The sequence below is a fragment of the Diadema antillarum genome, unplaced genomic scaffold (assembly GCF_040938485.1).
Source record: "Diadema antillarum isolate AM-2024a unplaced genomic scaffold, OU_Dant_1.0 seq00000992_RagTag, whole genome shotgun sequence".
NCBI lineage: Eukaryota > Metazoa > Echinodermata > Echinoidea > Diadematoida > Diadematidae > Diadema > Diadema antillarum.
Window position 1 is genome coordinate 77,012 of NW_027271830.1, and position 19,498 is coordinate 96,509.

Sequence of the window (19,498 nt, forward strand, 5' to 3'; positions counted from 1 at the left end):
ATTCTATATTTGTCATTCTAATTCAAGTTTCAGCATATGATTTTGGCATGATAAGAAAAAGAAAATCCCTTATGGTTTAGAAATAATTCCAATAGATACTTTTTGAAAAATCCTTTCAACTATGATATTATTGACATGTACTCGAATATATTCATACCAGTTACTGAAACATACCACACTGCCAGCAATTTCAAACAGGAAGACAACTGTCCTGGTGTAGAGTAGAGCAGGAAGAAGTCGCCTGGGGTAGGAGTCTGTGATTGTGCCACGCCCACTGACCACACCCACCGCTGTCTCCAAGAGGATGGTCACACCCAGGATGAAAACCAGACCAATCAGAAAGCCCGTCAGGAGCCCACCTGCTACACATTGTCTGACAGATGGATGCTGTACTACATAGACAACGACGGCAGATACCAGGCTGCAAGGAAGGGATGGCAAGAATTAGTCTCTCTCTCTCTCTCTCTCTCACACAGTACAATTGTACATTCACACAAAAACACACATGCACATTACATGCTTGCAAGTTAACATATTGAATATGAGCGTTAAGCTTGCTATATCTTGACTCTACAGAGATATACCATTCCCCGCAGCAATAGTTAAAGGGATCGTACAGTTTTTGTTGAGACCTAATTTCAGGTTTCTTACATTTTTTGGTGAGATAATGAGAAACCTCTTATGAAATATGAAAGAGCATGTAATTCTATGAGGAATTCAACATTTATTTGATGAAATTGTTTTGATATGGCTAAGATATCCAAAAAAAGACCAGTTCTAATGAAGTGTGGGGGCCACACTTTATTATGATTGCTTTGTTTTACTTTGTTTTTGGATGTTTCAGTCATTCCAAACCCGATTTTCATCAAATAAACTTTGAATTCCTCTTAAAATGGTATGCTTTGTACGATATCATTTGTGTTTTCTTGGTATCTCACAAAAAGTTAAAAGCCCAGTTCTCATCTCCACCAATACTGTATCATCCCTTTAAGATGTTGTATCTTTATGTAAACACAAACTCTTAGTGTGTCAAACACTTTACTTTTATCAACTTACCAAGTTTTTTGTTTGTTTTTTTATACCAGCATTCAGTAATCTATCCACACTTGACCTAGTTGCAAGGTTAGCCATCCCATTCAGGCATAGCAATGGGCCTTAGTCCAACAGGAAGGTCATGGTGACACAATAGGGATTAGGGGGATTAGGGGGATTAGGAAATCTCTGTTCATTGACAATAAAAGAATGTCCAGACATCTGTTCCAATCGGTAAAGAATGCCTTTTCTTGTGCCTGCCAAGCACCTAACACAGCGCAGTAAGTGTAAATCACATATTCTGTAGTGTTCAATATTAACATTAGTTACTTGCCTATAAAAGTAGATGTTTTTGTATTATCACTATTGTGCTAATATAATTACGATGATATGATGATACCAATATTCAGTGTATTATGTTATCTATCTATGCGGAATCTAAACAGCTTCAAAACAAGGAAAATGTCACTGAAGAAGATGCACAATGAAGGATACTGCATTAAAATGACTGTAAAATTACTTGTAACCATTTGGTATTGTCACAAGCATCAACACTTTGGCTTTTATTTTCATATCAATTCAAAGACTGTTCTGACTACTTACAACATTAGCCGTACACAAACAGAGGCGATGGCTGGAAATACAAAGTCGTCTCCTCCGACCTGCCATCGTCTCTTAAATAGAATGAGGGCTGGCATGAGGCAACTCCTGCCTCCTGATGGCAGAAATCCTTACCAGTAATTGTTTTTCCTGAAGAGTGCAAGAGTTGGGAAAAATATAAACATATTGAACAGTATTACTGCAAAATGCGTACGACACATTACTGGCAGGTTATTCATAAACACACAAAATATTCATGGGCTACAGATTTCAAAAAAATAAACACACTCTCAATGAAAATGTAAAAATCTTACACAAATACAACACACAATCCATTTACACTGTCAGCTGCACCACAGATGTTTGACGCAAGATACAACAAAGTTCCACTTTGCAACTGATTGACTTTGTTGTCTACTTACACATTTTTGACTCGACTGTCAGTACAAACAATGCTTAGACCATGCATGCACCCATGTGGTAACTGTCACCATTGAGGGAGCACAAACTCACTGAAACTTACAATCACACAAATAAACAAACCAGTAAAACAAATTAGAATTGGTAGAACTACTAACTTAAAAAGAAAAGGAAAGACTTCTGCTTATGTCCCCCCATTACTGTCTAAGTGGTTATTTTTGCGAAAGTTGATTTTCGCGAATTTCGCAAATCACAGTTGGATCGCGTATTCAACAACATGCAAATATGTCACCATGCACTCAGTTAATACCGGTAGCGCGTTTATGATAGAAATGATGTGATGCGAAAACAACGTCTCGCAAAAATGTCTGTGACCTCCTCATTCGCGAAAATAACAGCTTATTCAGTTGTACTCAGTCGCCACGTCTGCACTCAAGCATTGCCGCGCCGCCGCACCTGGCGACACTCACGCCAGTAATCGCTCGCATTTCAGCATTCGCATGGGTCGTTTGACATCACATTTAAATTCATGATTTTAGATATGATGCCTTGAACCGATTTTGCTCAAATTTCGTGAGTAACTAGGAAACTTGTGAAGCTTTATGGACATAATCAAGCGAATTGCCGCAGTCCTTTCATTTTCGCGTTGCATTGCAAAAAAGCGTGGAGACTCCTTATAAGGGGTGCCCCGGGGGTTACTTATAAGGGGGACGGGGTTACTTATAAGGGGGACGAGTTACTTATAAGGAGGGGCCCCCCTTGTGAGTGGGTTTCCCGAACTGATATATAGTTCTAGAAGTGAAGTAGAAGTTGCTAGATGCTAGAACTAGTACTGAACTAGGCTCTAAAAAGTTTAGGACCTGAAGTCAGTGAGTAAGCACACAACCAATCACTGAATCATCTGACCATTAGGCCTACTGATTACTGTTTCCAATTTTGATACCCCCCCCCCCCCCCCCGAAAAAAGAAAAAAAAAAAATCCATGTGATTCAATGTGAATTGTTTGTTCCGCTGAATTCCGGGCCTGCACTGCACTGATCTCTACTAGGAAATATCTGTTGAAAAAGAAATCGGTGGCCTAAAAGAAACAACTCCTGGATCTTCTGATTTGTGTATACAATTTATGATAATTGACATGAATTAGAATCTTAGGGCAATAATATTAATAACAATAAAAATAAGGGAGTTACCGGCGTATTTTTTATTTACACGCAAGCCTGTGGCTTTTGGCAATCAAATTCAATAAAACCGCTCGTAAAACGTCTATGCTTACTCCGCTCGGGTTGTGTGCACAGATATTCTGTGGTTGTGTGTTGCGAAGAGTTCTGTGAGTATTTCTGTGGTCTCGCGACGACTCGATTCGTACACGTTCATCAGTGAGTGTGTGCACGGGCTGTGAAAGTTTTGCTCGCCGTGGTAGACCCTCATCCAATAATTACTAGTAGTACGTATAAATACGTATAAAAACGGGTGAGAGTGCGAAAAACAAGACAATACAAAACAAAACAAAAAATCTGACAAGAAGGAGGAGGGGGGGGGGGAGAGAATCATAAGGAAAGAGATAAAAAAGCAATGAATATTCTGTGATATCTCATCAATCATGCACAACAGGAATCAATATTATTGCGGGTTCCATGGAAGACCACAACTTTATTGGTGTATGATGGGGGGGGGGGGGGGGGGGGGGGGGGGACCATGATGGGGATGTGTAGGCCCCTAATGGGCTACCTGCAGTGACCAAAGATTATATAGTTAACGCTTATATATATATATATATATATATATATATATATATATATATATATATATATATATATATATATATATATAAGCCGAAAAATTGTGCAAAATTTGACTAAAGCATGAAACTTTCACCAGTGTTAGTACATGTTATAAGATTCATTTTAAGATCGGGAGGTAAGTCTGAATTGACCTCTGATGACCTCCAAAGGTCAATGACCTCAAAATTTGATAAAAATTGATATTTTGCGTCATTAATTAATGTTAAATATGGTAATGATGTACTAAAGACTCATTTTTCTTACAGTGGAATTGTCTTCATGTTCCATCGAACCTTGACAGGTTTACCTTTGACCTCTGATGACCTGCAGAGGTCAATGACCTCAAAATATCAGAATATTGATATTTTGTCATTGATTAATGATAAACACGGCAATGATGTACTAAAACCTTTTTTTTTAAACAGTGGAATTGCCTCAATGTTCCGTAGATCCTTGACAGGTTTTTAGCTTTGACCTCTAATGACCTCCAGAGGTCAATGACCTCAAATTATCAGAATTTTGATATTTGGTGCAATTGGTTGATGATAAACATGATAACGATGTCCTAAACATTCATTTGTGTTACAACTGAATCGTTTCTTATTCCTCAGATCAAGGGAAATTATTTACACGTCTCTGCCTTTGACCGCTGAGGATTGTGACAGGTCAATGACCTCAAAATATCAAAATACAAGGCTGTATTGATATTTGATGTATATTCAATGGTTAACTGTATACCTGGTGTGCAATTATGCATTATGCTATTAGCATTTATGCTACAAGAAGTGTCTTCTCATCCCACAGAACATTGGCCATTACGGTACCCTATGTATATCCAACTTTGACCTCCAAGGACAATGTGAGGTCAGACTTTTAGAATATCAAAATTTGTGTAGGATTGCAAATATTGATGTTTGGCTTCATTGGTTTAATCCTGAATGTTTAATCATGTACAAATCACGCCTTGACGTTATAATCAAAGTATATGTATGCATATTCCACAAAGCATTGGTTCATAGTAACAGGTCTCAGGAATGTGAGCGGTCAATTACTTCAGAAATGAAGCTTACGTGCCTTCATCAGTGATGGCAGTGACCTCAAATATAATATTTATGTTTGGGTTAGTTATGCAGACTAGCTTGCATGAAATTATGTGCAACATTATCCAATTTGCACTGGACAAAATTTGTACGCTTAAACATGGAATGTGGGGAGAGGAGTACCATATTTTGGGTTGATGCTTAATAGTTTGTGAACAGGCATATGGCAAACTAAGTCCCTTGAACTGGATGAAAGGGTGACAGATGCTAACTAGAAAACAACAGGCCCACCTCATCAGGTGTACGTCACAAGCCAAACAACCCGAGTCGTACAGCACATAGTTACGCAGCCCACGAGTCATACATCCCGTGACACTAGATGAACAAGGTCAATGAGCTCGACATCAAATATAGTAGGCCCACAAGCTGTGCGGTCCGCGAACTCGACACTCGACGAAAACAAGGCCCACGAGATTAATATATGTATTACATCAGAAAGCTTAATCTATTCAGTGTAGGTCTTGTGGACCTCCCCCTCCCCCCATGTGTCGGACCCTTATGGGCCTGGTTTGCCTATACTATAAGCAGGGCTCGACACTAACGGTGGCCCGGTGGACCGGGGCCACCCAAAACGCACATCGGGCCACCAAAATTTCAGAAATGAAGACTTTGGTGGCCTGATCGCGCCACCAAAAAATGTCGGATGTTTGCCTTTGGGCCACCAAAAATAAAAGCTAGTGTATGCAACCCCCACACCCCTTTTCGTCTCAAGGGGCCGACCAATGTTGTACAGAGGCGGATAAATTTTGGTCTGGTCTGTTAGCTTCTCTCTGTACTGGTCGGGGGTTAGCTTATCACATAGACACCAATCATCAACAAATTTCCAAAAGTCAGAGAGAAACTAAGTATTGCTTCACAACAACAGTGAATATAGAATGCGGGAGAAGGGATGAAATTTATATGGATAATGTCAATGCTGCGAACAGCATATTTATTCACCGACCTGCCTTCTCGTAGGTCTGAACCAGAAACTTGATTACAAACACCAATTACTTTCCTTACAACACAATTGAACACATCATTTATCACTTTACTCTTCTACACCTTTGGAGACCGTTTCATATTCTACCATCTTAATCTATGGGAAAGGGAGGGATTTAGTTAATCGGGAAATGATGTTAGTGGGTGTGGCCACTTATCTCGACATCGGCATGGTCGCGGGATGAGGTCCTCGCCTGCATATCGAGCTCGTCCACAGGGCTGGGGCGTCTGTTAACCGGTCTGCTTTCACTGCTTCCTTAAACAGTTCGTCACCATTGCCGTCCACGTTGTGGCAACCTGACAGGACGCTTCAACATCTCTAATGACATCAGTCGACTATTTCGAGTTCGTTACACCCCACATTGGTGTAAACCAAAGTTCTGTTTTGTCGTGGTGTACAGTTTCTCAACTTGTCGTTGTCCACCGGTTGACTCATTGACTCTTGGGCAGTCTAACCGAGATCCTCGTCACATTCACAGCGTCGAAAGACTTTAGTTAATTAATATGGAGGGGAGCATGATGTACAAGGAAAGGGGATCTCCTGACTCTATCTCAGAAGTGGTCTCCAACTATTCAAAGTTCCTCAAACTTCCAAAGTATTCTGCAGCCTTTGCTTCACTATAGTGTGAAGCCGCTCCCATGATGCTCTCCATGCTTCCTCTCCTCACTCCTCCTACTTGCTCAAACTTGGTCTTTTATAACAATTTACTAGTAGTATCCGTCCCCTAAAAGTATTTCATTGGCTAAATCTTATTTTGGGGTGTGATCTTCACTGGAAATTAATTTCTTATTGGTCAGATCTCACATTAGCTCCTCCCATTCGTTTCTGTGGAACTCCGTTTTCTTGGATTCATCTCAATTTCTGATTAACTCGCCCACTGTCTTTTTATTTCTTTATTTCTTTCTTCTCTGTAACTACTGGTCAAGACTTTATTGTTTCTTGGATAATAGAATCATAAAACAAATGAATGTTAGTGTCCTTATGACGTCCAACGTGATCGTCATCATTTTTCTGGGTTGTTGTCCCTGAATTTGTCTTTGGAATTCCTGTCTGACCTACTCCACTAAAGTACATCAAAATAAAGGAGAAGTTCTGGCTGGAGAACGACCTTCCAGCTCAGAGGGTCATTCATGTTTAGGGATCAGAGGGCAAAAAAAAAAACACGTCATTCCCGTAATTTGGACTGGGGCTTTGGGGATGGGGAGTGCGGAGAACTGAACACTAGCTGGAGAAAGTGGCCAATGTCAAACTCATAAATTCCTAGGACCAATAACTTTTCTTGGGAGGGGAGAACTGACAAAAAAAAGGAAGTCTAGCTAGAAGCAAAATAAAGGGTTTCATAAACTCCATGAAGGGGAAAAGATTGATTCATATTGACGTCACAGGGTGACTTGGAAAACAACTGTAATGCTTCTGTTTTCTTTAACTTTCTTTCTTCTTCTATTCTATTCTTTATTATATGTGCTAGTAGCCATCTGGGCTACATCTACCCCACCTCCGAAAAATTTCGTCATCGAAATTGGGTAGAACGTGTGTCATATTTACATACTTATTACAAGCAAGCATATCAAATCACCTTGCCAACCATGTCTTTGACCAATCTTAATACTCATCAAAGTAAGGATACACATACAATACTCCCAATGGTCAATATCAAGATAACGTGTCACTACCATCGTTAGACATGAATAACATGATCAAAATCATAACAAAGTATCTGTCTTCCAACAAAGGATAAGTCTGCACCTCTCAAATCTGAGACTTCATAAACTTCGAGAACTAATAACAAAACACGTAAAACATCAACGCGGATTTAATTGCAGGGCTTGCTTAATCTGCACTCCCGACATCAAGACAATCGTCGACAGAATCAAAATGTAATAATAGCTCTTTCGCAAATTCTTAAACATAATGTAATGACATTAGCATCACACTAAACCATTCAAACATAATATATCACAATACTCGTCCTGGGGTAGCTCTTCCCCATAACAGAAACACATCATATGCGAATTAATGATAACATCAAAGTGTCCATCATTACATGGCAATAGAAATACGCAAAAGATGGGTGGTTATTCCTCATCTGTAAAGTATACGGCAGGTTCGGAGAGACTAACAATCTCCTAAACTCGATAGTCCTTATTCCTTTCATAAGCCTATTGTATGTTGCTTTTTCTTTGGCAATAGCCATTCACCATGGCCTTGCTGCCATGAAACATACAACACAAAATAATCAGACTGTTAAATACATCCTATCCAGACTTTTCAACTCTAATAAATCAAAGCACATACACAACAATTCAAATCGACATGGTCATGGTTAGATGACACAAAACTGATAAAGTAATAGCAAGGTTCATTAGTTGTGAGCATTATCTTCTAATGCCCTAATTCACAGATCGTTTGATCCGCATTCATGTACATCAACTGTACATAAACATCTCATCCACTTTTGAGATGCACATTTAAAAATCCTGACCTCCCTTTGTCAGTCACAAAAAAAAATCACTATCTGACACATGCATGACTTAAAATATAACTTTGTCGAGCAAAATGAATTCACTACTATCAAACACACTCCGGGAGTCCCATGGAATCACACCATCTATGCCCCGGGCATAATTATTGACTTTATAATAGTCATAACCCTTCTCTTGAAATTCGGCCATTCTATCTTTTGGCTTCATTTTCCAAAATGATACTGATGCCTTATACACCCGAACAGTTTTGTAAATTGCTGGTTTTGCTTTTGGAAAACATGACGGCACAACGATGGACACAAACATACTAACTCACATCAAAATCTCGGTCAGTGGAAACAAAAAGAACACAACCTTCACCAGGATCAGCACAGTCAACCAAACTAGAAAGAAACAACCCTGTTTCACTTTCTACAACTGGCTGCACAACTTGACTTCAATAATACACAAGCCTGCCAGGTGAATGCAGACACCTTTTTGACCGTCCTGGGGAGACAGTCCTCCTCGTTTATAGAGGCGGTCCCAATGCAAATTCTCACCTGCGGAAAGGGGGGACACTGGGGACGGGAAACTTCTCTTCATTCAACATCACTTTCAACAACACCAGGTAGAAGCGGACACCTTTTTGACCGTCCTGTGGAGACAGTCTTCCTCAATTATAGAGGCGGTCCATAATTGCTCACCACCTGAAAAGGGTACACTGGGCACGGGGTGGAGCTTGTGACTCAAATAAAAAAAAAAGTCAACTCTCTCTGGTTCCACTATACCTCGATATTCCATGCGCGCACAACCACACCGGACACGCACAATAATCATCGTTTCATGAACAAATTGCTGTCATGCCTTCCAAATGTTTACACATTCCAGTAACGTGCGTACCGAAACCAAACGGTCAAATTTCAAAGTTTTGAGTGTTAGCATCTCAAGGAAAAGAACAAAACGGTGATCTTTAAAATCACAGTTTGTATATCGGCATTGCATCATTTTACTCGAATCTCTACAGGTTCTACTCATTCATCCCTCTCCTAAACATTGATTACCATATCGTTCATTGCCAGAACGAATAAAGACAAAATCAAAATACATGAATGAAAATTGACAACAATAACCACTACCACAACAAAAACAAATATTCGCTACAAGAATTTAACATACATACTACCAGTTGAGAGGTGCACATATTTAGCATATTTCTAACAAATGCTAACCAAAATCCTACACCTATCATCAAAGTACTAGAGCATCGTGCTGATAAACGGGAAAGAAGGTCGGTGAGTTCCGTGCAACCCCCACACCCCTTTTCGTCTCAAGGGGCCGACCAATGTTGTACAGAGGCGGATAAATTTTGGTCTGGTCTGTTAGCTTCTCTCTGTACTGGTCGGGGGTTAGCTTATCACATAGACACCAATCATCAACAAATTTCCAAAAGTCAGAGAGAAACTAAGTATTGCTTCACAACAACAGTGAATATAGAATGCGGGAGAAGGGATGAAATCTATATGGATAATGTCAATGCTGCGAACAGCATATTTATTCACCGACCTGCCTTCTCGTAGGTCTGAACCAGAAACTTGATTACAAACACCAATTACTTTCCTTACAACACAATTGAACACATCATTTATCACTTTACTCTTCTACACCTTTGGAGACCGTTTCATATTCTACCATCTTAATCTATGGGAAAGGGAGGGATTTAGTTAATCGGGAAATGATGTTAGTGGGTGTGGCCACTTATCTCGACATCGGCATGGTCGCGGGATGAGGTCCTCGCCTGCATATCGAGCTCGTCCACAGGGCTGGGGCGTCTGTTAACCGGTCTGCTTTCACTGCTTCCTTAAACAGTTCGTCACCATTGCCGTCCACGTTGTGGCAACCTGACAGGACGCTTCAACATCTCTAATGACATCAGTCGACTATTTCGAGTTCGTTACACCCCACATTGGTGTAAACCAAAGTTCTGTTTTGTCGTGGTGTACAGTTTCTCAACTTGTCGTTGTCCACCGGTTGACTCATTGACTCTTGGGCAGTCTAACCGAGATCCTCGTCACATTCACAGCGTCGAAAGACTTTAGTTAATTAATATGGAGGGGAGCATGATGTACAAGGAAAGGGGATCTCCTGACTCTATCTCAGAAGTGGTCTCCAACTATTCAAAGTTCCTCAAACTTCCAAAGTATTCTGCAGCCTTTGCTTCACTATAGTGTGAAGCCGCTCCCATGATGCTCTCCATGCTTCCTCTCCTCACTCCTCCTACTTGCTCAAACTTGGTCTTTTATAACAATTTACTAGTAGTATCCGTCCCCTAAAAGTATTTCATTGGCTAAATCTTATTTTGGGGTGTGATCTTCACTGGAAATTAATTTCTTATTGGTCAGATCTCACATTAGCTCCTCCCATTCGTTTCTGTGGAACTCCGTTTTCTTGGATTCATCTCAATTTCTGATTAACTCGCCCACTGTCTTTTTATTTCTTTATTTCTTTCTTCTCTGTAACTACTGGTCAAGACTTTATTGTTTCTTGGATAATAGAATCATAAAACAAATGAATGTTAGTGTCCTTATGACGTCCAACGTGATCGTCATCATTTTTCTGGGTTGTTGTCCCTGAATTTGTCTTTGGAATTCCTGTCTGACCTACTCCACTAAAGTACATCAAAATAAAGGAGAAGTTCTGGCTGGAGAACGACCTTCCAGCTCAGAGGGTCATTCATGTTTAGGGATCAGAGGGCAAAAAAAAACACGTCATTCCCGTAATTTGGACTGGGGCTTTGGGGATGGGGAGTGCGGAGAACTGAACACTAGCTGGAGAAAGTGGCCAATGTCAAACTCATAAATTCCTAGGACCAATAACTTTTCTTGGGAGGGGAGAATTGACAAAAAAAAAAGGAAGTCTAGCTAGAAGCAAAATAAAGGGTTTCATAAACTCCATGAAGGGGAAAAGACTGATTCATATTGACGTCACAGGGTGACTTGGAAAACAACTGTAATGCTTCTGTTTTCTTTAACTTTCTATCTTCTTCTATTCTATTCTTTATTATATGTGCTAGTAGCCATCTGGGCTACATGTATATATGAACCAAATGGTTTCTTTTGAACATGTGTTGTGTTGAAAAGTTCTTGGTAATTCTTTTCCAGGCAAAATGTATAAATCACATGAAAATTCCGATTTAAAAGCATGTGATGGGAAATGTAAACAGTATGTGGGAATGCTATATGTTTCCTGCTAAACTTATTTGTTCGTGGGGAAAAGAAAAGAAAAGAAGAGAGAAGTCTCGCTCTACCACGTCTACATACCACACAACGTCTACGGATATCTTTGTTTCACATTGTTAGTGGGGAAAAGAAAAGAAAAGAGAAGTCTCGCTTCATGAGAGATGTGCAGATCCCCCTCTACACCACAACGCCTACGAATGTCTAGGCTGAAGGTGGGTTTGATTGTCTTATAGGGCCTATAGAGCACCAACAGTAAGTGCAGATTAATTGGCACGCTATCTTTTGAATAGAAACAATACTTTGTTTCACACAAGATGATAGCAGAAAGACAATTGATAATCATCCGCTCATGTGAAATCAAGCAGAACTTTTTTCAAAACATTTCAAGAGGCATCTTGGTGAGTTACAGTCTGTTACACATGCCAATATAATGTGAAAAACAAATTGAAGGCCACCTGCAATAGGCCACCTGCAATACATCCTCGCATTTTCCGACATCACAAAAACTTTGAACAACACGTTCCATATGTACCCGTGATGGAGAGGGAAAATAATAAACAACAACATTGCAAGATTGGTGCATTTCTGCCAAGACAACAGACGAGAACTGATTCCGCGTAAAATACATAAACATGTATTTTGATTTTCCCATGCATTTTTCCCATATCATTACACACAATCATTATACACGTATACTTGATATGGTGTTCAGCTCACTGTGTGCAGACTGAGCACGACCCGATAATTCAGATCCTCTGCCTGAGAAAGGATTGTAGCCTATCCCGCGAATCAAAAAGAAGCTTTCTTATATATATATATATATATATATATATATATATATATATATATATATATATATAAAGATATATATAGTCTAGGTCTAAACATGTTGCGAATTCTCGTATTGGCTGTGTGAGGAGGGGGGGGGGGGGTGGACTGAAGATCGATGAAGCCAATCCTGCCTACCGCCACCCCACCCCCCCCCCCATATTGAAACGCATATCGACCAATAGGCCTACACATGACGAGTAATGTATAATGTAACAATTTTCGATCTCCGTTGATTGGTGATTGAAATTTTAACAGGAAAGATTGAAGGGAAAAGGAGTGGAGAAGAAGCGCGTGGATGGAAAGCTTGAAGGGAGAGTAGTTGAAAGTTATGGAATAGGCTATACAATGGTACATGTACATACATAAGAGTTGTGAAATAACATGATCGCTTGAATCTATACATATGTACATGTATTTATTTCTCAGCCCCCAACCCCCTCTGTTATATCTGTTGCTATTAAAGGCCCCTAAGTTTATCTTCAGACTGATGGTATATTATTTTGTTTCTCAAACCTGCCCCTCTTTTCTTCATATATACTACTTTCAAAGACTCACTCTGCATATTAATTTTCCGACCTCTCTCGACTTCCTCCTTTTTCAAATGCATATGACTCGTGTATTTTTTCCCTTCCTCGATCACTGCTTGAATTATCACACAATTTATTTGTTTCTCATACTCCCTCTGTCTCTCCCCCTTCACTCTTTCTCATTTTAAAACTTTACAATGTTTGTTTACAAGACCACTTTCTATAACTCTCTACATTGATCAGTTTGTCTAGAAACATGTACAGTCACGTGCAAATATGTACGAAGGAAAATTACACAACTATTGCAGGAATTCATTATGCATTTTATTCACTTCTTTATGTTCAAGCATTTTTTTTTTCATGAAGATATACTGAGTATACAAATGTAATCTGATCCTCCAATATCCAAGAAGTATTGTAATACAAACTAGAACTATCACTCAATGTTGTACTTTAACACTAACATCTCAAGTAAAATGCTCAAAACCTGAGTAAGTAAATAAATCAACAATTTCTATGATTTTCATTAAAGATACTGTTACCACGGCAGCACAATGTTTGACATTAAGAAAAAATGAAGTTTGCACAGCTCTATATCATAGCTGTCACAGTAATGTGCCAAATTTCAAGTCAAATGCTCTGAGGGAGTTAAGTTAATTCACAATATCATTGCATGATTTTCATGCTGTCACCATATTGTGTCGAGCCCATCAATGTCAACAATATTCGACCACTAATGTGGCTGTCGTATCTTTAAGCTATATGCTTATTTGACGGCAGTCTTCTGCATTTACACTCCCGATCTTGCGCCATAATTCAGTGAGATCATTTATTCCAAATGGTTCCCAATCGACGTGTTCTCTTACTCTTTTCTTTAATCTGTACACGTACGATGTATATCTCAGTTTTATATTCGAATGTACACACTGTATGTTCCATTCTCTTGTAAACAACAAGAAATGACTATTTCATTTTTGTAAAATATGATCGATGCAGAAAATTCCTAATTAATTTAAATTTATATCGTGTAATGTCATAACAACCACTTATGTCATAAGACGTAGACGACAAATTTCATAACGACCGCTAATGTCATAACACTTCGACGACAAAGTTCATAACGACCGCTAATGTCATTACACGTCGACGACAAATGTCATAATGACCACTAATGTCAAACCATGTCGAAGACAAATGTCAAAAATTTCCATTTTTATTGCAAATGTCATAACACGATGTGTTACACGACCACAAATGTTAATGGCAAAACCAATGCTGCATTACAGGGGCGGATCACGGAATTCCATAAAGGAGAGGCGCCTTTGCAAAAGTAAAGACTGCCGCACCCACTCCTTTCTTCTCTTTCTTTTTTCGTGTAAACAAAAGAAATAAGAGGAAAATAATAAGGGGGAGGGGGTTGCGCCAGCCTTTCATTTTGAAAAGGTGTCTCCCCTTTACGGAATTCCTGGATCCGCCCATGAAATGCAAGCAATGAGTTTGACATAATTATTTTGTGGATAACGCAATCGCCGGTTGAGAGGGGGCGCACCCCCTTTGATGACCCTTTCTGTTTTTGTTAAAACAACAGAAATAAAAAGAAAAAAATAGGGGGTTGCGCCAGCTTGTATAGTTTTGAAAAGTCGCCTCCCTGTAATGCAAGCATTGGGTTTTGCCATTAACCTGTGGCTGACGCAGTCGCTGATCTAAAGGGGGCGCGGCGCCCCTCCCCGTCTCTATTTTTGATAAAATCAAAAAAGGGAGGAGGTTGCGCCAACCTTTGATTTTGTAAAGGTGCTTCCCCTTTACGGAATTCCTGGATCCTCCCCTGTGACGCATTATGACATTTGCAGTAAATTTGGAAATTCTGACATTTGTGGTTGACGCGTTATGACATTTGTGGTTAATTCGATTTTGACATTTGTCGTCGACGTGTTATGACATTTGCAGTAAAAACAGAAATTTTGACATTTGTCGTCGACGTGTTATGATATTTGTGGTTAATCCGACTTTGATATTTGTCCAATGTTATGACATTTGTGGTCATTATGACATTTCTCGTCGACGTGTTATGACATTTGTGGCTAATCCGACTTTGATATTTGTCCGATGTTATGACATTTGTGGTCATTATGACGTTTGTCGTCGACGTGTTAAGACATTAGTGGTCGTTATGACATTTGTCGTCGACATGTTATAACATTTGCAGTAAAAATTGATATTTTGACATTTTTGACGTCGACGTGTTATGACATTTGTGGTCAATCCGATTTTGACATTTATCGTCGACATGTTAAGACATTATAGTGGTCATTATGACATTTGTCGTCGACTTGTCGTGACATTAGTGGTCGTTATGACATTTGTCGTCGACGTCTTATGACACATAGTGGTCATGTTATGACATTACACGATCCAAATTTACATTGATTTATTAGGAATTTTCTGCATCGATCATAATATTACAAAAATGAAATAGTCATTTCTTGTTGTTTACAAGAGAATGGAACGTACAGTGTGTACATTCGAAAATAAAACTGAGATATACATGTACGTGTACAGATTAACGAAAAGAGTAAGAGAACACGTCGATTGGGAACCATTCGGAATATGATCTCACTGAATTATGGCACAAGATCGGGAGTGTAAATGCAGAAGACTGTCGTCAAATAAGCATATATATATATATATATAGCTTAAAGATACGACAGCCACATTAGTGGTCGAATATTATTGACATTAGTGCATGGGCTCGACACAATATGGTGACAGCATAATTTTATTTTGAATAAAAATCATACAATAATATGTGAATTAACTCAACTCCGTCAGTTTTTGAGCATTTGACTTGAAATTTGGCTCATGTGACAGCTATGATAGAGTTGGGCAAACTTCATTTTTTCTTAATGTCAAACATTGTGTTGCCATGGTAACAGTATCTTTAATGAAAATCATAGAAATTGTTGATTTATTTACTTACTCACTCAGGTTTTGAGCACTTTACTTGAGATGTGGCATATGTCAGTAACTGTGTTAGTACAACATTGAGTGATAGTTCTAGTTTGTGTATATTACAATACTTTTGGATATTGGAGGATCAGATTACATCTGTATAGTCAGTATACCTTCATGAAAAAAAAGTGCTTGAACATAAAGAAGTGAATAAAATGCATAATGAATCCCTGCAATAGTGGTGTAATTTTCCTTCATGCATATTTGCACTGACTAAACATGTTTCTAGACAAACTGATCAATGTAGAGAGTAGAAAGTGGTCTTGTAAACAAACATTGTAAAGTTTTAAAATGAGAAAGAGAGAAGGGGAGAGACAGAGAGAGTATGAGAAACAAATAAATTGTATGATAATTCAAGCAGTGATCGAGGAAGGGAAAATATACACGAGTCGTCTATGCATTTGAAAAAGGAGGAAGTCGAGAGAGGTCGGAAAATTAATATGCAGGGTGAGTCTTTGAAAGTGGTATGAAGAAAAGAGGGGCAGGTTTGAGAAGTAGAATAATATACCATCAGTATGAAGATGAATTTAGGGGCCTTTAATAGCAACAGATATAACAGAGGGGTTGGAGGCTGAGAAATAAATACATGTACATACAATGTATATAGATTTAAGCGATCATGTTATTTCACAACTTTCTGATACATGTACATATACCATTGTATAGCCTATTCCATAACTTTCAACTACTCTCCCTTCAAGCTTTCCATCCATGCGCTTCTTCTCCACTCCTTTTCCCTTCAATCCTTCCTGTCAATATTTCAATCACCAATCAACGGAGATCGAAAAAGTGTTACATTATACATTACTCGTCATGTGTAGGCCTATTGGTCGATATGTGTTTTAATATCGGTGGGGGGGGGGGGGGGGGGGGGGGGGGGGGGGTCGGGCAGGATTGGCTTCACCTTCAGTCCCCCCCCCCCCCAAATATTGTAGCCAATAAGTGAATTCGCAACATGTTTGGACTTATAAGGGCTTTTTACACTTGTAAATTTTTGCTTAGCCCCGGACCAACGGTGGGGCTAAGGGGGGGCCTTAGCCCCACCGTTGGTACGGGACTATCCTTAGCCCACTTTCTGTTTACACTCGTTTTTGCCAAAGTGGGCTAGCCCCACCGATAGTACGGTACTATCTGGCCCTGCAAAATAGCAGGGGTTAGCACCGCAATTGCGGTGCCAAGCAAGTGAGTGTAAACAGAACGAAAAAATAATCCTGGGCTAAGTGACGGAGAAGTCCGACCCTCACTGACCAATCAGAAACGAGGTAATCAAGTGCTGCCGGTGCGTGCGTGTATGTGTACAGTACACAGCGTAATTATGAATATTCATGTGGTTTGGAAAGTCCGGGGCTAAGAAATACGAGTGTAAAAAGGTCAGTTTTCTCCTTAGCCCCGGACAAGAGATAGTACGGGACTAATTGGCGAGTGTAAAAAGCTGAAAAAATTGGTACAGGACTAACGATAGTCCTGGGTCAGAGAAAGTCCGGGGTTAAGAAACACAAGTGTAAAAAGCCCTATAGACTATATAATCTTTGGTCACTGTAGTGTAACTAAATACTCTGTAGCCCATTAGGAGCCAGCCTATACTCATCCCCATCATACACCAATAAAGTTGTGGTCTTCCATGGAACCCGCAATAATATTGATCACTGTTGTGCATGAATGATGATTGATGAGATATCACAGAATATTCATTGTTTTTTTTTATCTCTTTCCTTATGATTCTCTCTCCCCCCCCCCCCCCCCTTCTTGTCACATTTTTTTTTTTCGTATTGTGTTGTTTTTCGCACTCTCACCCGTTTTTACACGTATTTATACGTACTACTAGTAATTGGATGAGGGTCTACCACGGCGAGCAAAACTTTCACAGCGCGTGCACACACTCACTGATGAACGTGTACGAATCGAATCGTCGCCAGCGGAGGGTACTAGTACCACAGAAATACTCCCAGTACTCTTCGCAACGCACAACCCGAGCGGAGTAAGCATAGACGCATCAGGAGCGGTTTCATTGAATTTAATTGCCAAAAGCCACAGGCTTGCGTGTAAATAAAAAATACGCTGCCCGGCGCGCGGGCCCCTCCTGTTAATCTACCACACATATTTTTACGTGTGTGGGACTGGCCTACAGTTATTGCCATTAAACGCCACGATTACGTTTATGACCATCATCCATGGACCATTGCTATCACGTACTTACAGAAAACAAACTGCAGATCTTCGATTACTAAGATGTATTCTGCAGAAATTCGATGCTCTCATCTGAATATTCGGCATTCATTTCATGACCTTACTACTCCGGACTACAGTACCATCTCGCATCTAAGCCAAAGTACAGTCAGTACCGAGTATGTTTTGTCACGTGATAGCTTCCCCAATCGACAATCCTCATATACGCGTGGCCATGCGCGCGCCTCCTGCTCGAAGCTCAACTACATTTGAAAAAAAAACCAAAAAAAAAAAAACTTTTGCGAGTTTATATAGGAGATTTGATGAAAATCAATGAAGTCATATTACATGTACATTAGAGGTAATTTAATTGACTATCAACCCAGAGGGTTAATATAATGGAAACTTTAAGCATGAGTGACCACATCCGGGTTTTTTTTTTGTCCTCCAAGGCACAAAACTAAAAGTAAAAAATTCAAAAATTGACATGTTGTCTTTCATTTGCAAATGCCCTTCAACATAACATGATAACAAAAGACCATTTTCGTAACACAATGAGCTAGATACCTGCATACATGTATATGAAATAGCAAAAATACATTTTCGTTCTCCTTTTCTCTTTATAGCCTCATAAAATCAAACTGGGAACTTACGCCCTAAGGGGAAATACGAATTTTCTGTCAACTCAAACTTCAATGGACATAGGGAGTAAGGGTACACATTTTATCTTATTCTTTATAATTTAATAATTCAAGAATTCATGAGACAGATTCAGAAACCAAATATTATTTACATTCCTGTTAATGTTGTTTCTTCTTTCATTTAATTTGAACTTTGATTTGACAGAATATCTCTCATTTTCATTATTTTTTTAGCTTTTATTGATCTGTTGGGCTTCAAAGATATTATAGATATCAAAAGTTTATTTTTAAAACTTTTTTTTTTCAATTTTATGTTAATTTCTTATTTGTTTCTATATTTACATGGAAGAGCAGTTACGCATGAACGACAACTTCTTCAAATTTTGCCATTTTTTTTTTTACCTTGGAAGAGAAAAACAAAGGTCTTCACTCCGTGCTCGGAAAGATTCACTTTTTATTGACTTACCGGGTTATAGGCCAATTAAATTACCTTTGGCTGTATTATGATACATTAACTTTTGGGCTACCTTGTGTGTGTGTGTGTGTGTGTGTGTGTGTGTGTGTGTGTGTATAGTGTGTGCGTGTGAAGTGTGTGCGTGTGTGTATGTGTGTGTGTTTTATAATTTTGTTGACCACATTGAATAGGATTATACAGCAATAAAAAAAGTACAGAACGAGCGCTTGATCTGCAGGGGGCTACAACAAACCTTT

At 39.3% G+C, this 19,498-nt stretch overlaps 1 protein-coding gene across 1 annotated transcript in view; it reads right to left on the reverse strand.

The window, feature by feature from the left end:
* The window catches only part of LOC139742258 (diacylglycerol lipase-beta-like), a 35,063-nt gene extending 16,766 nt beyond the window's left edge, over positions 1-18,297 (reverse strand). Inside the window, exons 1-3 of the mRNA XM_071652836.1 lie at positions 18,178-18,297; positions 1,636-1,782; positions 175-421 (exon numbers count right to left, since the gene is read on the reverse strand). Coding sequence (XP_071508937.1) covers positions 175-421; positions 1,636-1,730 — 342 coding nt within the window. The 5' untranslated portion in view covers positions 1,731-1,782; positions 18,178-18,297. The remainder of the gene's footprint in view (positions 1-174; positions 422-1,635; positions 1,783-18,177) is intronic.
* Between the last annotated feature and the right edge of the window lie 1,201 nt (positions 18,298-19,498).